This window comes from Sorex araneus, chromosome 1 (genome assembly GCF_027595985.1).
Source record: "Sorex araneus isolate mSorAra2 chromosome 1, mSorAra2.pri, whole genome shotgun sequence".
NCBI classification, from domain to species: domain Eukaryota; kingdom Metazoa; phylum Chordata; class Mammalia; order Eulipotyphla; family Soricidae; genus Sorex; species Sorex araneus.
In genome coordinates, this window is record NC_073302.1 from 323,412,464 (window position 1) to 323,440,182 (window position 27,719).

Below are 27,719 nucleotides of genomic sequence, written 5' to 3' on the forward strand. Positions count from 1 at the left end.
CACCTCATATGGTCTCCCTAGTCCCACGGGATGTAATCCCTGAGCACCGGTAGGTGCCCCCTCCTAAAAAATGGAAAAGTCTAGAAGCAGATGCATCATTGTTTGTACAGTGATTGCACTAACAGGAAAGCAGTTTATGTCCATGAATATATATCCCATGAAGATGCTCTATCACCAGGTCAAGCTGTTTTTAGATAGGTTTTGGGAACCAACAGCTATCCCCACCAGCATTGATTTCAGAGTAGCTGTTTAGGACAGTGGTTTGTTAAAATCCAACTACTTGTTTGGGGGAAGCTGCTTTCACATATCTTTCACAAAATGAGAACAGTGAGAGCATAAAACTAAAAGTATTAATGTAGAGAATTAGTTTTAATTTAGATTTTATGAACTCCTAGTCATTCTTGTTGAGCCATTCTCTTACAGTGGGGTTTTGTTTAATTACTGCACATGGGAAAAGAAAACTTTGGACTCTCTGTGCTGGCTCCTGTTCATGTTTTTTTACTGACCTGAAATATTCTGGGAGACAATGGCACTAGGACTTTTGCATCCTCACAGAAATCCAGTGATATTTTTTTCTTACAAGTATAAGCAGTTTTTCACTTTTTGGATCACACCCAGTGATGCACAGGGGTTATTCCTGGCTCTGCACTCAGGAATTACCCCTGGCGGTGCTCAGGGGACCATATGGGATGCTGGGAATCGAACCTGGGTTGGCTTCATGCAAGGCAAACTTCCTACCTGCTATGCTGTCGCTCAAGATCCAGCAGTTTTTCACTTTGAGTCATTGTAGACAAACTCTTATGGCCACATAAAACTCAGAAGTATTTCAGAACTTTTGGTAATAATAATGACTGCCTTTCAGTGATAACAGAAGTCATTTAAATGACTTGGAGCATCTGTGAGGTTTTTTTTTTTTACGTTTTCTTCATTTGAATTTTTTTAAATTTATTTTTTAATTGAATCACCATGAGAAAAGTTACAAAGCTTTCAGGTTTAAGTCTCAGTAATACAATGATCAAACACCCATCCCTTCACCAGTGCACATGTTCCACCACCAAGAACCCCAGTATACCTCCCATCCAACCCTTACTTTGATTACATTCAATATTTCAATAGAAAACTCGCTATTATTATTTGAAATTTTCCCCCAACAATCAGACCTGCCGAAAAGGCATCATTTGGTCATATGTTTTCCATTGCTGAGAATGAAGAGCATGAGATCGCACATGTGCGGTTTTGGATTTCTGGTATTTAGTAATTAAGTCCAGAGAAATTTCTGTCAGAAGTTGCATCACTGCAGGCTCGTACGTCTGTTTAGTGGGGTCTAAAAGATGGCGGTTGTGTTTTATTTTTTTAAGAATATTATATATTTTGGGGGGCTGGAGCAATAGCACAGTGGGTAGGGCGTTTGCCTTGCACTCGGCCGACCCGGGTTTGATTCCCAGCATCCCATATGGTCCCCTGAGCACCGCCAGGGGTAATTCCTGAGTGCAGAGCCAGGAGTAACCCCTGTGCATCGCCGGGTGTAATCCAAAAAGCAGAAAAAAAAATTATATATTTTGGTCTGGAATGATAGTCGGTGGGGAGGACGCTTGCTGTGCATGCAGCCACCCCAGGTTCAAGCCCCAGCACCACACACAGACCCTCCAATTCCTGTAGGAGAGATAAGAGCCCTGGGCACAGAGCCAGGTGTAAGATCTGAACATTGCCATGAGTGCCCCCCCAAATAAGTAAATAAAATCGGGTTTATACTTAAAAATATATATGATATATTTTAAGGGACAAGGCTTATTGAAGAGATTTTCATGCTTTTGCCCTTTGAGTAAGCAATCAGATACCTCAATTTATTAGCTATTTGTAATCTTTGTCCATCACCTATTTTAATTTTTACCTATCTTGATAAGGTTGTCATTTATTAAAACCATGTATAGTTAAATTTGGAGATAATAAGAAATTTTAAGTAACAAACGAATTCACTGTAATTCTAATTCAGGTCTATAGTATCTTAAAGCTGGCTCTCCTTGTAGAAGTCTTGTTCGAAGGTGAGGATATAGAGCTCTGTCTACTCCTTAGCACTGTAGCACTGTTGTCCTATCATTCATCGATTTGCTCGAGCAGGCATCAGTAACATCTCCATTGCGAGACTTGTTGTTACTGTTTTTGGCATACCGAATATGCCATGGGTAACTTGCCAGGCTCTGCCGAGCGGGCAGGATACTCTCAGTAGCTTGCCGGGCTCTGCAAGAGGAATGGAGGGATCGATCTTTGGCCGGCCACATGCAAGGCAAATGCCTTACCTGCTGTACTATTGCTCCAGCCCCTGGATTTCATATCTTCCTTATTTCACATTAATTTCTGGCTGCCAAGATTATAATAGTAAAATGTCTTACTTTCATCTCTTTTTTACTAGGTTGCTCTGTAGCTGTCATTGCCTAGCTTGAAGACTCCACAGAGCATTTTACGTTTCCTTCACAATTGTCTATAAGAAATTGTATTGTCACTTGATGTTTTGCTATTGTTTTTGTTTCTGTGTTTTGGTTGACAATCTGCGGCCCTGGCTCAGAGGCTACTCCCATGCTCCTGGGTTGTTCTGGACGTCTCTGGGATTGAACCTAGGTCTGCAAATCATTCGCTCATTGAGCTCATTCCCCACTCCCTCATAATTTGATTTGTATTTTGGCTTTTGAACCCAGGCAGGGAAATATAATTATTAGGACATGTGAATTTTATTTTATTGACTTCCTGAGTTGATGTAGTGATTATCCAAATGCCTAGATCGGGGTGGGGAACTTTTTTTCTTCCAGGGACCATTTATATAATAACATCATGATTCTTGGGCAGCCACAGAGAATCATACATGTAGGCCCTGTTGTGTACAAGGGCCAGACTACGTGATTCCTAATGTTCCTCACTTCTACAAGAAGTGAGATAGTTCCTTACTCAGAGTTTGACTTTGGTTTTATCGGTGGCTCAGTGGGAAAGTGAAAGAAGGAAGATGGTCTGGACCAGAGCTTGGGCCTGGTTCTGTCGCCAGCTGAGCAACCTTCTCAGACCCACAACATTCTCCTTAACTCCTGAGAGTCATTGCAATGCTATATACTGTATTTGGTATCAAGTCACATTTAAGCTAAATGAGAAGTTTGATATTTAAGACAGTTGAAGGAATTGAGGTAAAAAAATAAAGAACAAGTTTGAGGTGAACAAGTTAGAATGAACCACGAACTGGATTTCTTTGGGAGCAGTGGAGAGGTGCTGGCCACACTTGGTGATGCTCAGGGGACAGTACCAATGTGCCAGGATAAGTTGCACCTTAGCCCCTGGGCTCTGGCCCACAAATACAGACTTCTTGACTAAAGTGGTACTTCTAAATACCCACTTCCAGCATGACTAAACAAGGAATGGTAAATTTAGAGTAGAGTGCACTTCTTTGAAGCACATTATTTATGTCTTCAAAGGGACCACTCCTACTGGTGTTGAGGCCACCAGGCAACCAGCAGTGTTAATTAGGGGGTCATCAGATTGCCAAAGATTGAACTCAAGGACTAGCACATACGCTGTGACTTGGGCTGTCTCCTAAGACTAATCTGTTGTTATTTTTTAATAATTTCAGCTAGTAATAAGTCCCACAATGCAGATGTTACTGGTGCCTGCTGGAGCAAATCGATGAGCAATGGGATGATAGTGACAGTGACAGTGACAGTAATGATTTTGAATACTTGAAAATCTAACTTCAGAGAATCAGTCTCTGAAAAATCCTCCTGACAATGTAAATGAAATCTTGCAAGTTTTGAATTTAATATTTTAAAATTTGTGTGAAAGTGTATATGGTTAAAGAAAATCCACTAATACAGGTAGGTGTTTGAAGGAAAGCTTTAGTCTCCTGTTCTGTTTCCTTTACCTTCTGCCCCCTTCTCTAGAAGCAAACACAACTGTACTTACAGGTGTTATTGAGTCAGAACTTACCTCTCTGGTCATGCTAGATATTTACCGCTCTGTCTTTGAATGGTAAGTGTTCATGCTGTCCTAGGTGCTAAAAGTTTGCAAAATTTTTGTTGTTCCTTTCCTTGGTTTTTGCTTCTTTGGGCCACACCCAGCAGTGTTCAAGGTTTACAACTGGCTCTGTGCTCAGAGATTACTCCTGACAGGGCTCAGGGGACTATATATGGTGCCAGGGATTGAGCCTAGGTTAGCAGCATGTAAGGCAAGCACCCTACCTACAGTACTATCTATCTCTCCATCCCTACTAAAAGTTTTTAATCTCACCCCTGGATGTGTTTGTGAATATTTCTACTGATCATATGTTATGCTAAATTAGTCTGAATCAACTTTAGTTATTGTCTGGTCTCATGTACAGTGATGGATAAAAATTAGGTTACTTTCTTTAAATGTTCTTTTCTACATGTTTCTCCCCTTCTCCCAACCCCCTCCCATTTTTTGTTTTGAGGTCAGGAAGTGTTTAGGGGCTCCTAAACACTCTAGGATCAGTCCTGGCAGTGCTCAAGGGAATATAATATGGAATGCTGGGGATCAAACCTGGGTCAGCTGCACGCAAGGCTAGCACTCTGCCTGCTGTGCTAGCTCCTGCATTCTTCTTTGTTTGCTTTTATTTGGGGGCCACACCTGCAGTGCTCAGTGCTTACACTTGGCTCTGTGCTCAGAGATTATTCCTGGAGGGACTTGGGGGACCATATGGGGTACCAGGAATCAAGCCCAGGCCAGCTGCATGCAAGGCAAGGGCCTTACTTGCAGTACTATCACTCTAGCCTCAAGTACCTGCATTATGGACCTTTGTCGTATCATCACATCCTTCCAGCCCTTCAACCATGGTCTGTTGTGGGGTTCTCACTTCTAGCACACCTATTTCCTGGACTATTCCAATCCCATGATCGAAGGTTGGACTATTGTTTGCTTATTTCTTACTGTTTTATCTCTACTGAAGAGCTGCCTCTCTAAGGGTTCCCTTGGCTACCCTGTGGAAGTTAGAGCCATTCTCTTTTGGATCCCAGCCGCCTTTCTGTTGACTTACTTCTTTGTTTTGCTCAAGTACTTCCTGAAATAATCTGTTAAGAAATACTGTGTGGGAAGCAGACTCTCTCACTCTTCACAATGACTTATATTTAATGATTCTTCTAAACCCTTAAGTTGATCAATGCCTTGACCAGTTACAAAGGTCTGGTCTGAAATTAATGTCCTGCCAAATTTGATGACATCACTCTCTTTGAGCTCACAAACTTGGATCACAGTGTCATTCTGTTCTTTCATAGGAAGTTCCCCACCTCCATCCTTTGCTTGGCCAGCAGTCCACAAGATATTTCTCATAGTTTCCTTGGTCAGTGGGTATAAAGAAAGGTTGAAGAGCTCTAATTTAAACCTCTTTTTTTCTTCTATCTTTTTCTATATTTTTTCTACATCCTAGAATATTTTCTTATTCATTATGTTTAAAATTTTTTAATTGAATCACTGTGAGATAGTGATTCAACACAACACATTGTGATAGTGTTATCACAAAATTCATGTTCATGATTGAGATCCAATCACATTCTCTTCACCAGTGATTTCCTGCCACCAATGTCCCCAGTTTCCTTTCTGTCCCGCCCCCCTGTCCCCCCCCCAATGGCAGACCCTCCCCGCTCTCATTTTCCTTCTTTTAAACACTGTGGTTTGCAATACTGTTACTGAAAGGTTAACAGTATTTAACCTCCTTTTAGCACTCAGTTCTCGTCCAGAGTGATCATTTCCAATTACCATTGTTATAGTGGTCTCTTCTCTATCCTAACTGTATTCCCTCCCCCATTATGGCAGACTTCCTACCAGATCTAGTATGGGTTTTTTTGTTATTGATGGTTTTTCCCTTTTGGTTCACATCCAGCAATGCTCATGAGTTATTCCTGGCTCTGTACTCTGGAATTCCTCCTGACAGTGCTCAGGGGACATTATGGGATGCAGGGGGATTGAACCCCGGTTGGCTGTATGCAAGGCAGATGTCTTACCCGTACTATCACTCCAGCCCCTCCATTATATTTTAAATTAATTTATCTTTTTTCATAGCATTCTGTTTTTTTTAATAACTATAACAGCATATTGACTATCTCTTTGCTATGCATGTTGAATCTGATATTTATTTTATGTGATTTTGTTTTATACTTTCTTCTGTTCCTTAAATTACAATATTTTTGCAAGATTTTATTTGTCTCTTGGTCTTTAGTTAAATGTTATAGCAGGTCTTTACCCTGGGGTAGAAGTCATTAAACATTTCTTAAAGCGCTAGATAATATATCATTTAGGCTTTATGAACTGAGGCAGAATCAAAGATACTATCTGAATATGCATGAAATAAGATATAGGAACAATATCCACAAAATTTTTATTGCTAAAAAAGTAAAAGTGTGCTAAAGAGAAAACTCACTAGGTTGAAAGCATGTTTTGAGTATAAGAAACAGGGATTTGGTCTCAGGCGCCACACAGAATGAGCCCTGAGCCTGCCTCCTTAACAGGCATATGAAATGTCTTTATTGAGTAGATCGTGTTGCAGAATGACTTATTACTCACTAAGGATGTCCATGTCCTAATCCTCGAAACATATAGTTGCCTTATATCGAAAAAGAGTGCTTTGCAGAATGGGTTTAGCAAAGGATCTTGAGAAAAGAACATTTTCCTAAATTATACTGGGGAGCCTGATTTTATCAGAGGTTATTATCAGAGGCAGATGCCAGAGAAGACAGACAAACCTTAGCTTCTGGCATCGATGTGAAGACGGGGGCTACAAGCCATAGACTGGCAGTGGTCCTGATGGTTGGAGAATGCAGCTGTGCAAGCTAGAATGCCAGCAAAGCATACTTTTCCAGAAAGCCCTGGCAGGAACACAGCCTTATGGACCTGTGCTAGACTTCTGACCTTTCGAGCTAAAATGCATGCATTTATGTTGCTTTAAGCCAGGACTTGATAAGCTTTCTCCACTTGCCACATCTTTCTCCCTTCCCTAAAATTTTATGTAATCCCAGGTATATAAAATAAGGTATACAAATCAGATATTTAAGGACACACAAACGAGTCTGTGACCTAAGCAACTTGCTGCAGAGATGGCTGTGGACTTGGCAATAGGCCACTTGGCCGGACCACACCAGACGGGGGCAGGTGCCGTCCCTCCACCTGCCCACTAGGAATCTTGGCAGCTGCCATCTTCTAGTACTCAGCAAAAGCTCCCAGGTATGGGTGGCAGTGGTGGGAAACGCCAGGCCTCACGGGACAAGGGAGGAGTGGGCCCTTCTCCTTCCCCCCCGCCCTGATGGGACTCTTAGATGACATTCACACACGGCCACTGACTACTTAAGCTCCCACATGGCCATGATCCAGAGACACACAAGCGAATCTAAGACCTAAGCAACTTGCTGCAGCGATGTCTCCAGACCTTAATTATTAACATTTTAGAATTCCTAGAGCACATGGCTGCCCTTATGGTCGCATGACATTATATTGTATCCATAACAATCAATACAGAACACATTTTCTAGCATTGCATTTTCAGCAGGTATGAGTGGTGGTGGGACTGATCTCAAAGGTAACCAAAGTAGAAAAGAGAGTATTGTGCAAATTGTCTGCCACACAGGCAGGGGTAGTTGTGGGATGGGGGGGGTGGGGGGAAAAACTGGGGATTTTGGTGGTGGAAGACATGCACTGGTGAAGGGATGGGTGTTCGATGATTGTATGATCAAAGCTCAAACATGAAAGCTTTGTTACTGTACCTCACAGTGAATCAATTAAAAAGGAGGGGTGTGATTTCTATTTCTAAAAAAAAAGTTATTTCTAAAAAAAACTAATAAATCAAAACATTTAAATATGATGGATCATAAACTTTTTATTTAATGAAACAAATTTCCTCTGACCCCGCCACCCCTTACATTTAGTCCCATGACCCTACATGGGCTTGCACCCATTGTTTAAAATGTTTGGCTTTAGGGGCCGAGAGCTATTACAGCAATTAAGTTGCACATGGTCCCGACATGAGTTCAGTCCCTAGTCCCACATGCTGTGTGCGTATTATCTTATGGCTGCTTTTACGCTACCACAGTTGATTGGACCAGAAGAATCCATATGTTATATGTTCATGATTTTTCACTGATGCTCAATGAATTTCAGATTATGTTACATATTTATAAGTCAACATTAAGTCAACTTACGTGTTAGCCTCTTTAAAATTTACCAACCTGGGTTGGAGAGGTAGTCCAAGGGGTCAAGGCACTTTTTCTTGCTTGTGATTTGATTCCTGGAACCACATAGGGTCCCCTAAGAACCTCCAAAATGTGGCCAAAAAATAAACAATTTTTTTAACAGTCCAGAGGCCAAAAGAGAGAGTACACCATGGGCAGGGGACTTGGCTGGCCTGGGTTCAATCCCCAGCATCCCATAAGTGCCCCGAGCACCAGAGAAGGTGATCCCCCTAAGCTCAGAGGCAGGAGTAAGCCCTGAACTGCATGTGGTTCCAAAATTTAAAAAAATGTTACCAGTTCAAGTCTATATTGTGAATACAAGAAGTAGACTCTAAGTATTGTGATGTTTTGGCAAAGTAGATTAAAAATTATCTTTTTACTCTAATGAGTGTTGAAATAGTGTGTTTATTATGCAGTGATACTAAATTGTGCCCAAAGAAAACAATATATGTCAACATGAGATTTAGCAGTCAACAGCACAATCTTCCCACTTCCTCGGAAAAGAGTGATCAGAAAAATCATATGTAGGGACTGGAATGGGTAGGGCACTTGCCTTGTATTCCATTGACCTCAGTTTGATCCCCGGAAACCCAAATGATACCCCAAGCACTATGAGGGGGAGTGCAGAACCAGGGAAAACCCTGAGTATCTCCAGGTGTGGCCGAAGAAACCAACAAAACCACCTGGTACAGGCTTGCTTGTCAAGCCCGCAGTTGTGCCCTTGAATGCAGGTCTCACTTGCTTACCTCTCTGTGGCTTTTCTTGCTTGCTTGTTTTTGTTTTTGCCTTGGATCAAATTCAACAATGCTCAGGGGTTACTCTTGGCTCAGCACTCAGGAATCACTTCTGGTGGTGCATGGCGGAACATATGGGATGCTGGGACTCGAACCCAGGTGAGCTGTGTTGAAGGCAAGGACCTTACCTGTTGTACTGTCTCTCAGGCGCCTACTTTATTGCTTTTTCCACTCTGAAGAAGCGCATGCTCTCTTTTGAACATGTATTTCTTCTCTTCTCTCCCCTCACATCTCTCTAAGCAAGTTTTTGTTCAGTGAAAACTATCTTGTTACACACATATGTACGCGCACGCGCACGCACACACACACACACACACACACATCAGATGTAAAGCAGAGTATCTTAGGATACCAGAATTTATTTATACATTTTTGAAAAGTAAAATGAAACTGCACCCAAATATGTCTGCAGCTAATTTATTAGCCAAACAAAGAAAGCCATTTGCCAGTGGTGAGTCACTGACATCACATGAGATTGCAACAGTGGAAGAAATGTGTCCTGAGAAAATATTTCACACCATGAACCTTTAGATGAGAATATTTGCTGGACTTTGGCATCAATAGGAACATCAGTTAGCTGGAGCAATGGTTGCTAGTTGTTTTCTTTCTCTCTGTGGGGGAGGACTCGTGCCCAGCTGTGCTGAGGGACTGTGCTGAGCTCCACGGCGCCAGGGTTGAGACAGGGCCAGCGGCATAGAAGGCAGGTACCTTAGCCACTGCACTTTCTCTGCAAGGCTAACTGTTTTCTTGAAATTACTAATACCAATCAGTTATTTATGTTTATTTGAGGAACAGTACCAAGTATGAATCTGAGAGATTAATCTCCCAGGAGTAAGTTTACTTGGGAAAAATTAAAAGCAGGCTAGGATGTTTTTTAAAGAAGTTAAAAATTTAAGACTTGGGGGCTGGAGCGATAGCACAGCGGGTAGGGCGTTTGCCTTGCACGCGGCTGACCCGGGTTCGAATCCCAGCATCCCATATGGTCCCCTGAGCACTGCCAGGAGTGATTCCTGAGTGTAAAGCCAGAAGTGACCCCTGTGCATCGCCGGGTGTGACCCAAAAAGCAAAAAAAATTTAAAAAAATTTAAAAAAAATGTAAGACTTGGAGAGGAATCCAGCATGATGCCACTGGTTAAAACATGTAGAGCAGTAAGGCTTAGTTGGAAGATATACAAAACTTGGGAAAATTTAGGGTACTTAAAACCTTGGGTTCTCATGTTGTCAATTGGCAGGAACTTTATGGGAAATATTTGACTTTTTCATGTGTTACTGGGCTGATAGCACAGCTGGTAGGGCGTTTGCCTTGCACACAGCCGACCCAGGTTCGATTCCTCCATCCCTCTCGGAGATCCTGGCAAGCTACTGAGAGTATCCCACCCGCACGGCAGAGCCTGGCAAGCTACTCTTGGCATATTCGATATGCCAATAACAGTAACAAGTCTCTCAATGGAGACGTTACTGGTGCCCGCTTGAGCAAATTGATAAACAATCGGACGACAGTGCTACAGTGCTGCATGTGTTACTCTACCAGTAATATCAAGCATGAATTTTTCTTTTTTTTTTTACCTTCATGGACTTTACCACCATTTCTGTGAATTTTTAAAATAAATAAATGGTGAATATCATAATATTTTTACCACACAGTCACAGCAGCAGTTGATTTTTTGGAGTGGGGGACACACCTGGAGATGCTCTAGAGATAGTCTCTGTGAGAGACTGGCACACATTCAAAAGAACAAAAGCAACCAGTGCTGGTGTGGATGTGGGGAAAAAGAGACACTCTTTCACTGTTTGTGGGAATGCCAACTAGTCCAGCGTTTCTGGAAAACAATATAGACAGTCCTTCAAAAACTAGAAATTAAACTTCCATATGACCCCGCAATACTACTTCTGGAAATATATACCGAGGGTGCAAAAAAGCACAGTAGAAATGATATCTAGGGGCTAGAGCAATAGCACAGTGGGTAAGGCATTTGCTTTGCATGCTGCTGACCCGGGTTTGATTCCCAGCATCCCATATGGTCCCCCAAGCACCGCCAGGCATAGTTCTTGAGTACATGAGCCAGGACTAACCCTTGTGTATCACCAGGTATAACCCAAAAACAAGACCAAAAAAAAATGACATCTGTACCTATATGTTCATTGCAGCACTGTTCACAATAGCCAAAATCTGGAAACAACCCAAGTGCCTGAGAACAGACAACTTGGTTAAAGAAACTTTGGTACATCTACACAATGGAATAGTATGCAGCTGTTAGGAGAGATGAAGTCATGAAATTTGCTTATAAGTATAGGCATGGAGAGTATCATGCTAAGTGAAATGAGTCAGAAAGAGAGGGACATATATAGAAGGACGGCACTCATTTGTGGAGTACAGAATAACATCACATGAGGCTGACACCCAAGGACAGTAGATACAAGGGCCAGGAAGATTGCTCCATAGTTGGAAGCCTGCCCCTCATGAGCTGAGGGAGGGGGGGTTGGGGGGAGAGGAAAGGATCACAAAGAAAATGATGGTTGGAGGAATCGGTGGGGATGGGAGATGTGTGCTGAAAGTAGATAAAGGGCCAAACATGATGACCTCTCAGTATCTGTATTGCAAACCATAATGCCCAAAAGTAGAGAGAGAATATGAGGAATATTGTCTCCCATCAGGGCGAGGGTGGGAAAGGGGTATACTGGAGATATTGGTGGTGGGGAATATGCACTGGTGGAAGGATGGGAGTTTGATCATTGTGTGATAGTAACTCAAACATGAAAGCTTGTAACTATTTCATGGTGATTCAATAAAATAAAAAATTCCCTTCCCTTCCCTTCCCTTCTCTCCCATCTTTCCTTTCTTTTCTTCCTTTCCTTTCTTTGGCTTCCTCTTGGCTATGTGCTCAGGTATCACTCCATGGAGAGCTCAGGGCAGCATATGTGGTGCAAGACAACAGCGTTAATCCCTGTACTATCTCTCCTAGTTTATCATGTCTTATAGCTAGATAGTATCCCGTTGTATACAGATGCCATAATGTCTTTATTCACTCATAGCAGCAGTGAACTTTATTTGGGGGAATGTGCACCCAGCGATGCTCAGGGGTTACTCCTGATTCTGCAGTCAGGAATTACTCTTGGCAGGGCTCAGGGGACCATATGGGATACTGGGGATCAAATCCAGGTCGACCGCATGCAAGCTAAACTATCTGCTGCACTATCAGTCATAAAGCAGTAAACTTTAAAAAAAATATTTCGTGAAGTTCCATAATTTCTAATACTGTTAATGATAAGGTTTTATGTAATGTCTCAACTTCACTCCCTCCACCAATGTCTGCTTCCCTCAGCCATTTCTTCGGGTCCTCTCTCATCCAGCCCCCTCCCTCCATCCTTGCAAATCTCAGTTCTATAGACCGGTTCTCAGGTTCTGTTGCTTTTGACCATTTTTTGTTTCCCTTCTGTGGTTTTCTATATCCCACAAATGAGAGAGATCATTCTGTATCCCTCTTTTTTTGACTGGTGTTACTTAGCATGATAGCCTTAAGTTCCATCCACGTTGAAGCAGATTGCATGATCTTTGTTTTGTTCTTGGCTCAAACCTGGCTTTGCTCAAGGCTCTGCACTCAGGGTTGTCTCCTGCTCGGTTCCAGGAACTTTCTTCTGGGCTTGGAGTCCAACTCGGTCAGCTCTGGCCAGGCAAGTGCTTCACCCACTGTCCCGTATTTTCTTACAGCCTCGTAGTACCCCCTTGTGTAGTATGCCACAGTTTCTTTACCTTGTCATCTGTACTGGGGCACTTAGACCATTTCAGGTCTTGTCTGTTGTGAATAGTGAACACTAGCAAGTTTTTACTTCAATCTTTGGTTGTACTCAGAGGCTGAGATATTTTTTTCTTTAACAAAAAGAACCACCTTCCATCAAGAGTAATTTCTTGTCTTTTTTATTGGGTGCTGGATTATCAAAAAGATTCTTTAAATATCAAATTATGGCAGTTTTAAGATAGAATTTAAATCCTAACATATTGGATTAACTCTTGATAATTTAATTTGATCAATTTTTGCTAAATGTTATTTCTTAATAAATCTTGCCTAAAAGTAAAACAGCACTTACTTGGAAGCATACTCAGTAAAACTGGTGTTTTTTGTTTTTTGGGTTTTTTCTTTTGGTGGAGGCTTTTGGGGGTTTGTTGCTTTTTGGGTCACACCTGGTGATGCTCATAGGTCACTCCTGGCTTTACACTCAAGAATTACTCAGGTGGTGCTCAGGGGACCATATGGGATGCAGGGGATCGAACCCAGGTCAGCCACATGCAAGGCAAATGCTCTCCCAACTGGACTGTTGCTTCGGCCCCAGTAAAACTGTTCTGACAATGTTTGAGTCATAAATAAGTTACTTCATGTATTTTGTTTTTATACTCTCAAAAGTTAAAGTAAGATGTATATCTATTCCCACACAAACTTAGCACAGTTAATGTATCCTGAACTTAACCTACAGTCCTAGTAATTTCCTTTCTTCTTCCATCTTCTTTTTGTAGATTTATGCTTCTTTTATAAATATTATTTTCCTTTACAGGGAGGGAGGGAAAGCTGGAAGGTAGCCAAAAAAAAAAAACTTAAGTTATTTCTTACACAATATTGGGTCCAGAAGAGAAGAGATAAGCATGTTTTTCCATGTTGAAGAAGTAATAAAAGAATTACAAAATCTACATGGACTTCTTTGATCATGTTCTGGTAATCATATTTTGCTACCAAATTCAAACTACGCTCCATGAAACAGTCTCATTCATTCACTGCCTCCACAGTAACCTCAGTGGGGTAGAGTGGGGTGGGTCATCTTTACTTCAAGGAACACAAATCCGGTAGGAAGAGAAACACAATAACTAATGAAATGCAGCATCATAAATACAGTAATCGTAATGGAGGTGTGTTCAGATGCTGTGTGAGTAACAGGAGTGGCTCTCTGTTTCATAGGGGAGGCAGGTGAAGTTTACAAAAAAGATAGTATTTGACCTGGATCTTACAACTAAAAGTTTCCCAAGTAGAGAGAGGGCATTCTAGTGGAATAGAATGTTTGAACAGAGGGAAAGATGAAGAGGAGGAGTGGCAGAAGAGAATGCTAGGATACATTTTGAAGGGGCCTCATAGCCCAGAATATCTGGTTTGGGATGCAAATTTCTACTACAGTAACATTGGCTCATAGAATCAAGTAATAGAACATCTAATCAAATCATTTACCTAAAAGGACAGACTAACCTGTTTAACAACCTATTTTCTAACCCAAACTAACCTATTTTCCATCTATAGTCTTCTGTCATCTGCTGCCACATTTCAGCACTTAGCCCTAGTGGGAATTTAATTGAGACTGAAAAGGTACTTATTGATATTTTTGAAGTTTTCGTGGCAAGAAAAGACATTAAGAGATAATGAAATGATATAAAAGGACAAGTCATACTTTATTTCCTCTTCATAAACTTTTTTTCTCACTGTATTTTCTGCAACTTTTCATTGTTTTTTTTTTTCCCCCAGTGGACAGAAGACTGCAGAAAGTCAACCTATCCTCCTTCCGGACCAACGTGAGTAAGCATCTAATGATCAGAATCTTCCTGAGGAGCATGAGTGATAATGGTGGTTAGGATGCTTGCCTAGAACGAGGCTAGCCCAGATTTAGTTGCAGGTATGCCATGGCCCCCAAGCTTTTCAGGAGAGATCCCTGAGTGTAGTAAGTAAGTAAGCTCTGAAAGCTGACAAGCATGACCTATAAACCAAATCAAAAACAAACAAAAAAATGTCATATTGATCTTGTAGTGATTTTTCCCTATGCGGTGATTCCTTAAAGAAAACAGTTGTGGATAAAACTTAAATTATGTCTCATATGCTGAGGCTCTGATGAAAATGTATAACCTATTAAAATCATATAAATAGGTTTATTTAATAGGTCCATTTCTAACTTATTAAAATCATAGGGGAAAAAAATAAAATTTTCGTTCTTGGGGTCGGATTGATAGTACAGTCTACACAAGTTTGCTCCCTGGCATCCCATATGGTCCCCTGAGCACCACCAGTAATTCCTGAGTGTAGAGCCAATATTAATTCCTGAGTACCACTGCGTGTGGCCCCAAACAAAAAATAAAAAAAGAAAAAGAAAACTTATATTCTATACTAAATATTCTACCTATTACTATTTTTCTCCTGACCAATTCAGAGCTGACCTGTGATTGTCTGTGGCACCTGAGTATTAACTACCTGAATATGTCACAATTCAAAAGTCTAGGATTTCATATGTGAATCATTGAGGAAATCTCTTTGGCATGATAATCAAATATTTTAGGGGTAAATGGAATTGAAAACTATGATAGTAGAGCCGGCATCATATTTGAGTGTATTAATCATTAATATAGAGGTTTCAGACTTTTCAAGTCATTTGTGCTAAGATGGGCCAGGCCTGTGAAAAAGAATTGCACACTAGTCCAGAGGTGTAGAATGAGGGAAAGAAGAAGAGATATTGGTAAGGAAATTCTTTTTATTCCTGTTCTTCCCTCTCATTGAAAAGAACCTGCTGCAAAGCAGGGCAAGGTGAGGTACAACTCTGACCAGTTGATGCCACTTAAGATGACCTTTGGGTCACCTTTGGGTCTCATAGCACTCCAGTTATGTAAATTTTCTATACTTGCCAAAATGCTGTACTTGTGTATGTTCCAAATGGGCTCTGTGCCAGATAGAGTGAGTATGTAATAAATGAAATATTTTTTAATTTACTCATGCTTCTGTAGAGTGAGACAAATACTTGCAGGAATAGTTTAGAGATACTGCATTTTCATGTTCTTCTAATGCCGTTCTAATGTTGTGCACATTCGGGGACTTCCGTTCACTCGACTGGCAGCATGTTGGTTTTCTGTGCCTGTTGGTTGCTTCCTGGACTCTTCTCACTGCCTAACTCATTGACCATATGATGAGGCTTTGCACGCTGAGGGCCTTTTTGTCTGCCTTGCTTGTGTCCACCTTATATGTGTTTATGGTTTGATCAGCATACACGCCTTCAGGTGTGTATTTATACACATACACAGATACTTACAGTTTTCTTATACATTCCATATTTGCCCTGCTACATCTGCTGGATTCTTTCCTACCTTGCTCCCTTTGGTTTCCTGTAGAAAAATCTACTCTGATATCTCTGAATTGTAAATAGATCATAAGATCTGTAAGTATAGTCTTTATACACTTTTCAATGAAAAAAAGAAATCCTCCTATGCCATTAAGGCCTTCCCTTTGAATCAGAGGCATTGATTCTGGAGATATGCAGGGACGCCGGGAGACAGGAAACACACACCTGTTTCTCTAGCCTGACTAGTCATATCAGTACTGGAAGGCAGGGTCTGACTGCAGATTACCCCTATATCCATCTGAATCCCATTAGCATTTTTTTTCTCCTGCTCACTGACACTCAGCATCTGCTCCCTTATTTATGTTCGTGTGTTTATCTTGCTTGGACCAGTTTCTGAGCCACCTGTGTATCCAGGTGGGGTCAGTCAATGCTTAATATTGTACATGGACCTTTAAAATATCTTAATGATGTTTATTGTTTGTAGTGAAGTTGTAATTGCATTGGTTGAATACAGATGCTTCTCAGTATTTTTGTGTGTATAGCATGTACTCCTCACTGCCTCTTCACTTTTCTAGGAAATTGAGATGCCATGTTAAGTATTGAAATACTTGAGAAAAATGCATAATGAAAAGTAAGAGATGTAATCCTGGATGAGCTTTAGTTAAATAATTTTGCTAATCATATTAGCAGTTTTCTCAAAAAGTATTAGTGGGACTTACTATAGAGAGTTTGCTGGGGTCTCCTTCCTCCCTTAACTCTAAGCCTCTACTCTAATGAATTTTCTCTCCATTTCTACTTTGACATCCTTGAGCCTACTTGTATCTCTGCACAGAGGAAGAATTGGGAGTTTACGCACATGTGGGACATAGTTTAGGTGTTGCTCAATTCTGGAACTCATGGGCAGAACACAAATTTTATGACAGCACTACAGCATACCTGATGCCAGTGGTCCACTGATTTATTATTACCTCTAGACCAAAATTCAAATAATTCAAATTTGTGATAGTAAAGAGGGAAGCAATTTATTAGCCCCTGCTTAATAGGAGGAGTGATAATTATTTTGTAGCATTTTATAGTGATATCAGCTATTACAAAAATTGGGAGTTTAAAAATGCTTTGAGAAGAACAAAACTTTTCATGATTTTGTTTAACTGTATGCTTCCAAAATTTAATGTGCTCCCTTTTCTGAGTTACAAGTGACCTGCTAGTTACTTAATAGTTTCATAAGAACACATACAGAGAGAGAGAGAGAGAGAGAGAGAGAGAGAGAGAGAGAGAGAGAGAGAGAGAGAGAGAGAGAGAGAGAGAGAGGTTCTGGTTCTTTGCTCGTATCAGGACTTAGAAAATCAAATAATTAATCATGGTGACAGAAGTATAAACATGACTCAATTCATAACATTTAGGAACTAACTACTTCGATAGACATTTCTACATAATTTCCTTAAGAGCCTAGAACATTCTAGCACCCCTTCCCACGGTGACCTCAGTAATGCATCCAGAAAGGTTCAGCAGGTAGGGTGCATGTCTTGCATGCAGCCAACCCAGGTTTCATCCCTGGCACTACATACAGTCCCCAGAGCTGCCAGGAGTAAAGCCCTGAGCACAGTCCAGTGTGGCTCAAAACAAAAATAAACCAAAAACCCATCATTTTATAAAACATAGTTAAGGAGATTATTCTCCGCCTACCCCCAACATATTCCTTTTCTTCTTCTCCCACACTCCTCCTTAGGTAAACTTAGTTCTTTTAGCACTTTGATTTTTCCTTTTAACTATTTATCAATTTTGTAACTTTACATTGTGCTAATGGACTGGAGTGATAGCACAGCAGGTAGGGCATTTGCCTTGCACTTGGCCAACCCGGGTTCGATTCCTCCATCTCTCTCGGAGAACCCAGCAAGCTACCGAGAGTATCCCACCTGCACAACAGAGCCTGTCAAGCTACCTGTGGCATATTAGATGTGCCAGAAACAGTAACAAGTCTCACAATGGAGACGTTACTGGTGCCCGCTCTAGCAAATCTATGAGCAAAGGGACAACAGTGCTACAGTGCTACATTGTACTAATGGCTGAAATTATCCAATACTTGCCTTTCTTCTTCTGACTTGTTTTGTGTCACATAATTCCCTTTAGGTACTTTCATTTTGTAGCAAATTGAAACTTTTCATCTTTACTTATGTATTTATGAAATTTTGCAATGCTGGGAATTTAGAGCCTCAACCTGTAAGGCATATTCTGTGCCACTGAGCCACCTTCCCAGCCCTTCTTTTTCCTTCACAGCTGGATAGTATTCAAGGTACTTCAAGCTGTGTAATGTCCATATTTTCTTCATCTAGTCACTGGACTTGCTGTGGATGCTATTTTTAGGCATAGTTTTAAGCTGATAAGTCTCAGAATGCCACACCCCTTAAGGCTTTTCCAGATTAGTAACAAGTGGTAAGAGATAATGCTTCTGTTGCAACAGAGATTACCTATTGGGTTCATCCACCAGACATAGAGCCCAGCTCCATCTGTCAGAGTGGACAAGCTATATCCTCATGGTAGAAATTGCTTTATCTAAATCAAAGACGAGGAAGTTGGAGAATTCGTCTGACAGAAGTGCTTAGGCATGGACTTGTATAGAAGAATGAGGAGAAAGGAGTACAGTATGTATGAAGAGTAAGATGGAGTGAAGAGTTCTCGATGACATCAGGCAAAGCTCACAGGGGTGTCACTTTGGGATGCTTTAGGGTCAAGTCTGCACAGAGAGACATTGATCTGATCGTAGTGTTAGGCTAACAGGGAATCTGAGTTTAGGAAACCAATTACAAAAGTATCCAGGGCTAGAATGTAGTTCAGCAGTAGAGCACATGCCTTGCATGTGTGTAGCCCTGCATTCGGCTCCCCAACACCATGTAAAAAGAAAAAGAAAAGCCTCCTGACTAAGGAGGAGAAAATATGGGCAGATATTTTCTGACTGATTTTTCTAGTTTTTAACATAGAACTCTTGAAGCAAAATTGATTCTTCAACATAATATCAAGTCACAGTAATCGCCCTAAACTTACCATGTTCTTTCAGGGTTTCTAAATATATAATATAGGGCAGAAGTAATGGGTAGAAAGAATAGAGGTATAGCTGTCTTGGCATAGCTGTCAATTTTTATGTTGTTACTAACAGTATGTCTCTAACATACCCATATAGATATAACTCTCTTACCTCCACCAAAAAGTTGCTTTCCACATTTCAAGATGATGCACCTCTCATTACAGCTATAGGGGTCCGGTTCCCTGGTACACCATAAACCTTGACTTACCACCCTACAAAAGATGGCACGAATTGATGACTGACAAGGCATCATCAGTAAGTAGTTTCTCTTAAACGCTCTATTTCTAACTTTACAAAATGTAATTGTCACCTCAAGAGAACATGTAATGACATTTGGGGTGGGAAATATGCACTCTGAAAGGACAGGTGTTGGAAATTATGTGACTGAAACCCAATCATGAACTACTTTGTAACTGTGTATATCACTGTGATTCAATAAAATAATTTTAATTTTTAAAAAAGAGAGAGTGTAATGAAACTGCACCAAATGTTTTACAAATGTTCTTTGGGTCCTGTTCTGACATTTACAGTCACTGATGTTAGAGAAAATTATGTCATTCCACATTAGTTCCTTTTTCATCTTAGTTGTCTTTGTCTTTACTTTTTTTTCTCTCAACATAGTCCATCTTATCTAAAAAAAGTTACAAAAACTATGTTAAAGATAAAAGTTGGCCAGCATTATATTTTTATTTTCACACGGTACCATTTGATTTAGCTGTACGTGAATAAGTCAAAATGTTTTGATTATACCAATATTAATCTTAAATGTTAATACTTCCTTATATTAAAATGGCTGTCCTATTTCTTTATTTTACAGCTAAAAATAATAGTGAATTCCCTGAAGAATGTAGTAAATGCATTTGTACCAAGTGGAAAAATAATGGAGATTGTAGATCAGAAGTTGGTAAGAGATTTTCCCAGCATACATTTTGATTATTTGTTTTGGTAACATCGGCTTACGTTGCATTGCACAATCTTCAGGTGTACAGATTCGTGCTGCAGCATCTGTATATGTTACATTAGAATCACTACCAAAGGCCTAGTTTCTACCCATAGTTTAAATGGGTGCTCATAAATAATTCAGAAAAAACTTGTATTTATGGAAAAGGACAGTTTAACAGCTTATAAGGAGCATTGATAAATCTGCTTTTATTTTAGACTTCTGTCAAAACTTCAGAGAGATCTGGGACTTAGTAATATTCTAGTAACAATATACAAAACAGCATGGCAAAATTGGGCAGTTAGCTAGCTTTTAATGGTTTTTTTAGAAGTATGGTCTGTTTTACAGAGCCCTGGGAAAATGCACAAATTTCATCTGGAGTTGTATGGAATTCCCTTTTATCCTTTTTATATACATAGCTTTGGAAGTTCACTATGAAAAATAATTTTTATAAGCACTCTGTCTAAGTATCTGAGGATCCCCAGAGACTGAGGTGGGGAGCACATCTGGCAGCATGGTGGGCTACTCCCAGTGGTGTTTGGGAGACCATGTGATATCTGGGATTGAATTGGGGTCAAACAGTTGAACTTGCTCTGACCTCCACCCAGAGATATTTCTTTCTTTTTTTTTTATTTACACCATAGTCTATTTATTCATTTATTTATTTTTTAATGAATCCCCATGAGGTAGTTACAGACTTACAAACTTTCTTACTTAAGTTTCAGTCATACAATGTTCGAGTACCCATCCCTCCACCAGTGCCCATTCTCCACCATCAATGATCCCAGTATCCCTCCCGCCACCCCCACCCCCACCCAGAGATATTTCTAATTCAGACCAGAGATATACTTAGCCTATCCTGTGTTTTATGGAGTTTCTCAGTGGCTGTAACTAAATTCTCTTTGGTCACCTGTTTCTTATTTTTATGCATTTACCAGACCATCAAAATTTCCTCCTGGTCTCCAGAAAAACTTCATTTCTCAGTCTCTTTTTCACTTGAGATGGAATCACTGGAGAGTATAAGGGTTTGGTCTCTAGAGCCCTCTAAGAAATCCTCATTATCCTGTTTTAGTCTGTACCCCAGGATGCAGGCTACAAAGGACCAACAGGGTCAGGCCGAGACGCTCGCAGAGAGTCTTGGACTCAGCGTTGCTGGTTATTCGGGGTTGGGTAGTCTTCTGGTGTGTATGCTGAGTACTGCGCCTGGTGTGCTGCTCAGCGTCTGTAGCCTCCCCGGCTTCTACCTACTGTTGCCACTAGCACCCCTTCGGTTGTGAAGGTCAGAAATCTCCTGGAGGTTACATGCCCGGCAGACCTACCAATTCCAGACCTATTGTAACACTTGCCCTGCCTCAGAGACTTTGATTAAAGCTACTGTTTGGGGGTTGTGTGTGTGTTGGGGGTGGGCAGGTGGAGTGGGCTGGCAGGGGGGAATTCTTCTTACGGAGACTCCTCTCATGATCTGGGTGCTACCCAGCCTTCCCTTTCAATAAAGTCTTTCTGAAAAAAGAATTCCAACATTTGGAGCCGGAGAGATATAGTACAGGAGTGATCCCTGAGCACAGTGTGGTATAGGCAAAAGAAAAAAATACAAGAAAACAAAACCACAGAACAAACCAGCAATGGAGAATAATGGCATAACTTTTGGGCTCACAGGGATGGAACAAGCTCAGTCCCCGGTTCCTAATGGCTCCCGAGCAGTGCAGGGTGTAGCCCTGGTCTCACCCGGTAGCACCAACCTGAGCAGTGCTATATTTCTAGGTCATAGGTCAAAGAGCATTGAATCACCAGGGCACACTGCCAGGCCAGGTACCTCTAGTATAGCCCCTATAAGTTTATGTATATGTCACTTTTTTCAGAGGTGAAATCCTAGGGTCCAGGGAAAGAACTTTGCATTTGCTTCAGGAGCACCAGGTTCCATCCCAGCACTGCACCACATGGTCCCCCAAGCACTGCCCAGTGGTATCAGCCCCCAGGTACCACCATGGGGATTGTCCCCGAGCCCTGCTGAGTGTGGCCCCAAAAGCATCAACAATGACAGAAAGATAAACTCCTACCATGTGAATATAGATAGCCGTAAAGGATATGATGCTTATGAATTAAGTCAAGTGGGGAAAGACAGACACCATACGATTTGTTTTTATCACATTCACTCATGTGATGTTTGAAGAAACTTAACAAATGAATGGTCTAAATAGTAAAAGAATTAGACTGAATAGCATTAGCCTATAAGACTAAGCTAAGTACTAACATTAAGAGAAGGGGTAATAAGTGTAGGTAGGTCAGGAAAAGGTGGTCAGTTGTGTGGTGAAGAATACAGTTGCACTCAGTGTGAAATGTTTTTGGAGGATTCCACAACCAGTGGGGCTCGGAAATCATTCTTGAGGTGCTTGTGGTACTATATGGGGTGCCAGGGATCAAACCGAGGTGGGCCATGTGCAAGGGAAGCACCTTACCCTCTGTACCTGGCCTTCTGAGTATAAATTGAATGTATTATAAAGAGTACAGTATAGTATAGAGTACAGTATAGTATCTAACAGAACACTCACCCCTACAGTTGAATGATTGCTAATTTGTTTTTTAGCCTGGTCTGCTTGGCAACTTTCCTGGCCCTTATGAGGAGGAAATGAGGGGGATCGCAGCTGTTACTGGCGTCCCTTTAGGTAAAGTGTATTTTGCAACTGTTCGACAATATAGTATGGCACTTTAAACTTTGTCTATTGTGATTCAATATACATACAGTAAAATGCATTCGTCTCCCAGGTTCAGCTTAATATAGCTTGTTTCTGTTTGCAGGGCACACCCCACAGTGCTCAGGAGCGGCTCCCCACTCTGCTCAGGGCTTACTCCAGGCAGTGCTCAAGGGACCCTGCAGTGCTTGGGATCAAATCTCAACTTCTTGTCATACAAAGCATATGCTCAACCCATTGAACTGTTCTGTTTTGTTTTGGTTTTGTTGGGAGGTAGCTCAAAGGCTGAAGCACATCCTTTGCACGCAGGTGTAGAATTGATCCCCAGCACCACACAGTCCCTCAAGCACTAATCTTGGTGTTACCCCCAAGCGCTACTGGGTGTGCTTAGATAAGTAGGCATATAACAAGCATGCAATTACAACTCCAGTCAAGTTACAACAAACTTAAGCAACGCAGCATGCTTTATCATCCCCCTCAGAGACATTATCTTGTTCCCTTATTCTTCTTTCACCATAGATTAGTTTCATCACTTCTTGAGATTCTTTTGTATATGTGTGGTGGAGTTTTGGCATCACTCCTGGCACTTGGTGGGGGAACCATATGTGGTGCCAGGGATTGAACTGGGGTTGACTACATGCAAGATAGTCACCTGAATCCCTGTACTGTCTCTCCAGCCACAGTAAAACCTTAATTTTAACATTTTTTTCTCAATATTGTCAGAGATCCTGTTTAATAACCAATTTTTTCTGTATTTTCTTATAGGAGAGATTATTTCATTCAATATTTTCTATGAACTTTTTACCATTTGTACTTCAATAATTACAGAAGACAAAAAAGGTAAATATATGCCAAGCATGGTGTGCTGTACAAAGTACAAAATAAGGGGAAAATCTAAATAAACGGGACTAGAAGTAGTAAAACCTAAGCTTTTATGAAATTTCTGTGTAGGTAGAGCTTTGTAGGTCTTGGCAAGTTGTCAAAAGTAAATTTAAGGGCCAGAGAGATAGCTCGGCAGGTAGGGTGCTTGCCTAATATGCAGCAGCCGCAGGTTCAATCCCGGCATCACATATAGTCCCCGGGCACCACCAGGAGAGATTCTTAAGAATCTCTCATGAACTAAGAGTAACCCCTGAGCATCGCTGGGTGTGGTCCCCCCAAAAAACAAACAAACAAAAAAGTAAATTTAAAATTCTTTAAGGCTACAGTAAAGCCTATTGGAGTGTAATAGGCTTGTAAGAAAATGTGGAGTATTTAGGCTACCAACATTATTACCTCCCTCGTAGAATTTTAGTTATACGCATTTACTTTGACTTTACTGCAGATACATAATGAGGCCAGCGTTTCCTTGAAGCCCGGGACACGCTTTCCTCTCCCACCCACAGCCCTCGTGTAGCCTTGCTTTCCCCTGGTGTTCCTGGCTGCCCCCAGAGCCACGGCACGGGCTGGTTTGCCCCGATTCACTCTGGCTAGAAAGTCTGCAGCACCAACCTTGAGCAGCACAGTGGTAGACAGACAGTCTCTAAAGAGAAGCATGTTGGAAAGTCACCAAGGCTAAGAAAGCCGTGTCCAGGTAGCGCCGTGTCGTAGTGGACCCATCGCTGATCCTCCTACTAGATGCTAATCTTATCCGTCAGCTCAGACACAGGGGCATCCGACTAAGGTCACAGGACTGCATTAAAGCTCAGGATTTCAGAATCAGGGCATCTTAGTTCTTAAATCAGAATTGCGAAGGCTGTTTACTTCTTGCTCTTGGATTGAAGAGTCCTGTTTATCGGTGATGCGACATATGCAGCTGTGATTTTGCGTCAGTGATACTGTCATAAATGCTGCCTACTTGTCTCTTCTTATCTTCAATTAGGTCACCTACTTCATGCACGAAACATGGATTTTGGTGTATTTCTTGGGTGAGTGTCATTTCCTCAGAAGAGTAGATTAATGAGAAAAAAGTCTCAAATCAGGCCCAGAATTTGACCAGAAGTAAAAATTCCTAGTTTTGAGATAGCTTGAGCATTTGTTAAATGAGTTGCACGTTGTGATTTGAACGTGAAGTATGCTTACAGGCTTCTGTATGCACATCTTGTTTATTGCTTAGGAGACAAAATAGCTTTTTGTTTTATGTCTTCTTGATCTTTCTGGGAAATATGTATTTTAATAAATAGGGCTCTGTAATTAGAGAACTAAATTAGCCTCTGGGGTTTGTTATAGGCTGTATTGCATTTGGAAGAGTTCAGCTAGCTGCTCTGAGCCTTAGTTTCTCATGTGGGAAGTGGAGGGAAAAGCATTCACATTGCAGAGTTCTTATTGAATAATTAGGGATAGGAGATATAGCACCAAGTATAAATGCCTGGCCATTATCATCATACTCGCCACCTTTATCATCATTGTTCTTAACTATCATTGAAATTTATCTTTTGTAGGTGGAATACAAATAATAATTCCTGGGTTGTAACTGAGGAACTAAAACCTTTAACAGTGAATTTGGACTTCCAAAGAAACAATAAAACTGTCTTCAAGGCTTCAAGCTTTGCTGGCTATGTGGGCATGTTAACAGGAATCAAACCAGTAAGAAATCTGCTCTTGTATCATTTCACACGTAGCTCTGTGCCTCCTTTTACTCTGAGAAGGGTGGACCCTACGGGCATGGGCCCCTGAAAGGAACCTAAAGCCCCAGTTCATCCCTTTGCACTTCTTGTTACCTTCCTAGGTATAAGTTTGCATGATAGAAAACAAAAGGGAAATGGAGCTTTTCTGAGGAAAAAGCATGTGTCTGGGTGTCAGGGGCTGGGAGTCGGAATCTGGGATCTTACCCTGGTCTGCCACTCAGGCAAGTTAGGCATTAATTGTCTGCACTTGAGTTTCCCTGTCAGAAGAGGTTGGCTGATATCTTACCTACTTATCTCACACACTCAGTGCAAAAATGCTTTGAACTTCGGGGGAAAAAAAAACCAAACCTGTTAATAGAAGTGATATTGTGCTAGTTTGGGCTTATCTTTGCTTAGTTCATATTGCTCAATTCAAGGCCTTGATGTGCCCCTCCAACCGCCAGTGAGGGCCCCAATCAGGAGCTTGAAGTTTCTGACATCATGTTTCCCCCCACAGGGACTGTTTAGTCTCACGCTAAATGAACGTTTCAGTCCGAGTGGCGGTTACATGGGTGAGTAGAGAGTGTTTCCATGAAGCGGGTCTTTGAGCGATGTTTCGAGAAGAGTGCTAGACTCACCCCTTGCAGCTTGGTTGTCCAGCCTTTCTCATGGCCTTGACGCTTTGTGTGCTCTCTTGCAGGTATCCTTGAGTGGATGCTGGGAAAGAAAGATGCCATGTGGATCGGGTTTATTACTAGATCAGTTCTGGAAAACAGTACAAGGTAAACTGGTTGCCTTCTTCTCAAGTATAACATGTTTTTTTTTCAATAAAACTGTTCCATTATGTTAGTTTTAGGTAAACAGCATGATTTTAGGTAGACAGTATTTTTATGCATTACAAAATGATTGCCAGGGCTGGAGAGATAGCACAGCGGGTAAGGCATTTGCCTTGAACGCGGGCAACCCGGCTTCAATTCCCAACATCCCATATCCCCAAGCACTGCCAGGAATAATTCCTGAGTGCTGAGCCAGGAGTAACCCCTGAGTATCACTGGGTGTGACCCAGAAAGAAAAAAAAAAGATTGCCACAGTGAATCCACTTAATATCTATTCTGTGTGTAACACACAATTACAATTTTTACAGAAATTGGGACCTGAGCTATAGTTGGGTAGGCTGCTTACTTTGCATGTGGCTGACCTGGATTTAATACTCAGCACCCCATGTGGTTCCCAAGCCCTGCCAGAAATGATCCTGGAGTACAGAGCCAGGAATAAGCCCTGTATGCCAGTGGGTGTGGCCACCCCCAAAAAATTATAGCTTAGGTTGTGTTTACAGTGGTGTTGACATTTATGGTCTTGGTGTACTAGTTGCCCCACTTTATCACCACCAAAGTGTCCCAGCCACCCCCCCTCCCCGCCCATGCCCCTGTGTCTCCTTAAACCTGCCCACTCTCATCCTAATCTGTGCTGTCAGTTCTGTACTTGAGTCCCTAGAGTTTGTGATTCCTTGATATTGCTATACCCTTGTTTTGTTTCCTTTTCACCACAGATGACAAATTTTTTCTTATGACAACTTTTGAGGGGAGGTGGGGCAAGTAGTGCTCAGCAGGTCTGGAGTCCCTCTCGTGAGTCTCAGCTATGTGAGGACATGTTACTGCTTGAGTCCTACAGTGATGTTCAGGGGGCACCCCCGCCTTCTCCTCGGCCCCCCTCCCCCCCCGTGTTCTGTGATCCTGTGGTGCCAAGTTTCAAACTGGGGCCAGCAGCATACAAGGCATGCAAGTTAACCCCCAGACTATCTCTCCAGTCCTCTTAGGAGAACTTGTAAAGTTTTTTCTCTTGGCAACATTTTTTTCCTCTGAGGAACTTTTCAATTGTATAAACAGTTATATTCACGATTTTCATACTGCATGTTATGTCCCAATGACAGGAAGTTTGTACCCTTATATCCTCTTCACTATTTTACTCACTCATCTAACCCTCCACTTCTGTGTGTGTGTGTGTGTGTGTGTGCTGGGAGTTTGGTTTTGTTTTTAAATATCACCTATTAGTGAGACCATACAGTATTTGTCCTTATTTGACTTATTCCACTTAGCACAGTGCACTTTAGGTGTATCCATGTTGTTGCAAATGGCAAAATTTCATTCCTGTTTGTGGCTGAGTAATATTCCTGTGTGCCACACTTTCCTTATCTATTCATCTATTAATGGATACATTATTTCCATGTATTGGCTGTTATAAATAGGCTTCAGTAAATTTTGGAATGCAGGTATCTTTTCCTGTTCCTGCTTTCATTTTGTTTTGTATAAGTGTAATTGTTGCTTCATATGGTTGTTCTGTTTTT

General features: G+C 41.4%; 1 protein-coding gene across 3 annotated transcripts in view; it reads left to right on the plus strand.

The window, feature by feature from the left end:
- ASAH1 (N-acylsphingosine amidohydrolase 1) overlaps positions 1-27,719 on the plus strand; it is a 35,459-nt gene that overhangs the window by 1,429 nt on the left and 6,311 nt on the right. For 2 of the 3 annotated variants that reach the window (XM_055134423.1, XM_055134415.1), the window contains exons 2-10: positions 14,503-14,553; positions 19,325-19,415; positions 19,978-20,064; positions 22,685-22,763; positions 23,556-23,630; positions 24,652-24,697; positions 25,211-25,355; positions 25,893-25,947; positions 26,076-26,157. In XM_055134423.1, the coding sequence (XP_054990398.1) occupies positions 19,395-19,415; positions 19,978-20,064; positions 22,685-22,763; positions 23,556-23,630; positions 24,652-24,697; positions 25,211-25,355; positions 25,893-25,947; positions 26,076-26,157 (590 nt within the window). In that variant the 5' untranslated portion in view covers positions 14,503-14,553; positions 19,325-19,394. The remainder of the gene's footprint in view (positions 1-14,502; positions 14,554-19,324; positions 19,416-19,977; positions 20,065-22,684; positions 22,764-23,555; positions 23,631-24,651; positions 24,698-25,210; positions 25,356-25,892; positions 25,948-26,075; positions 26,158-27,719) is intronic. The other variant, XM_004610335.2, reaches the window with a different exon arrangement.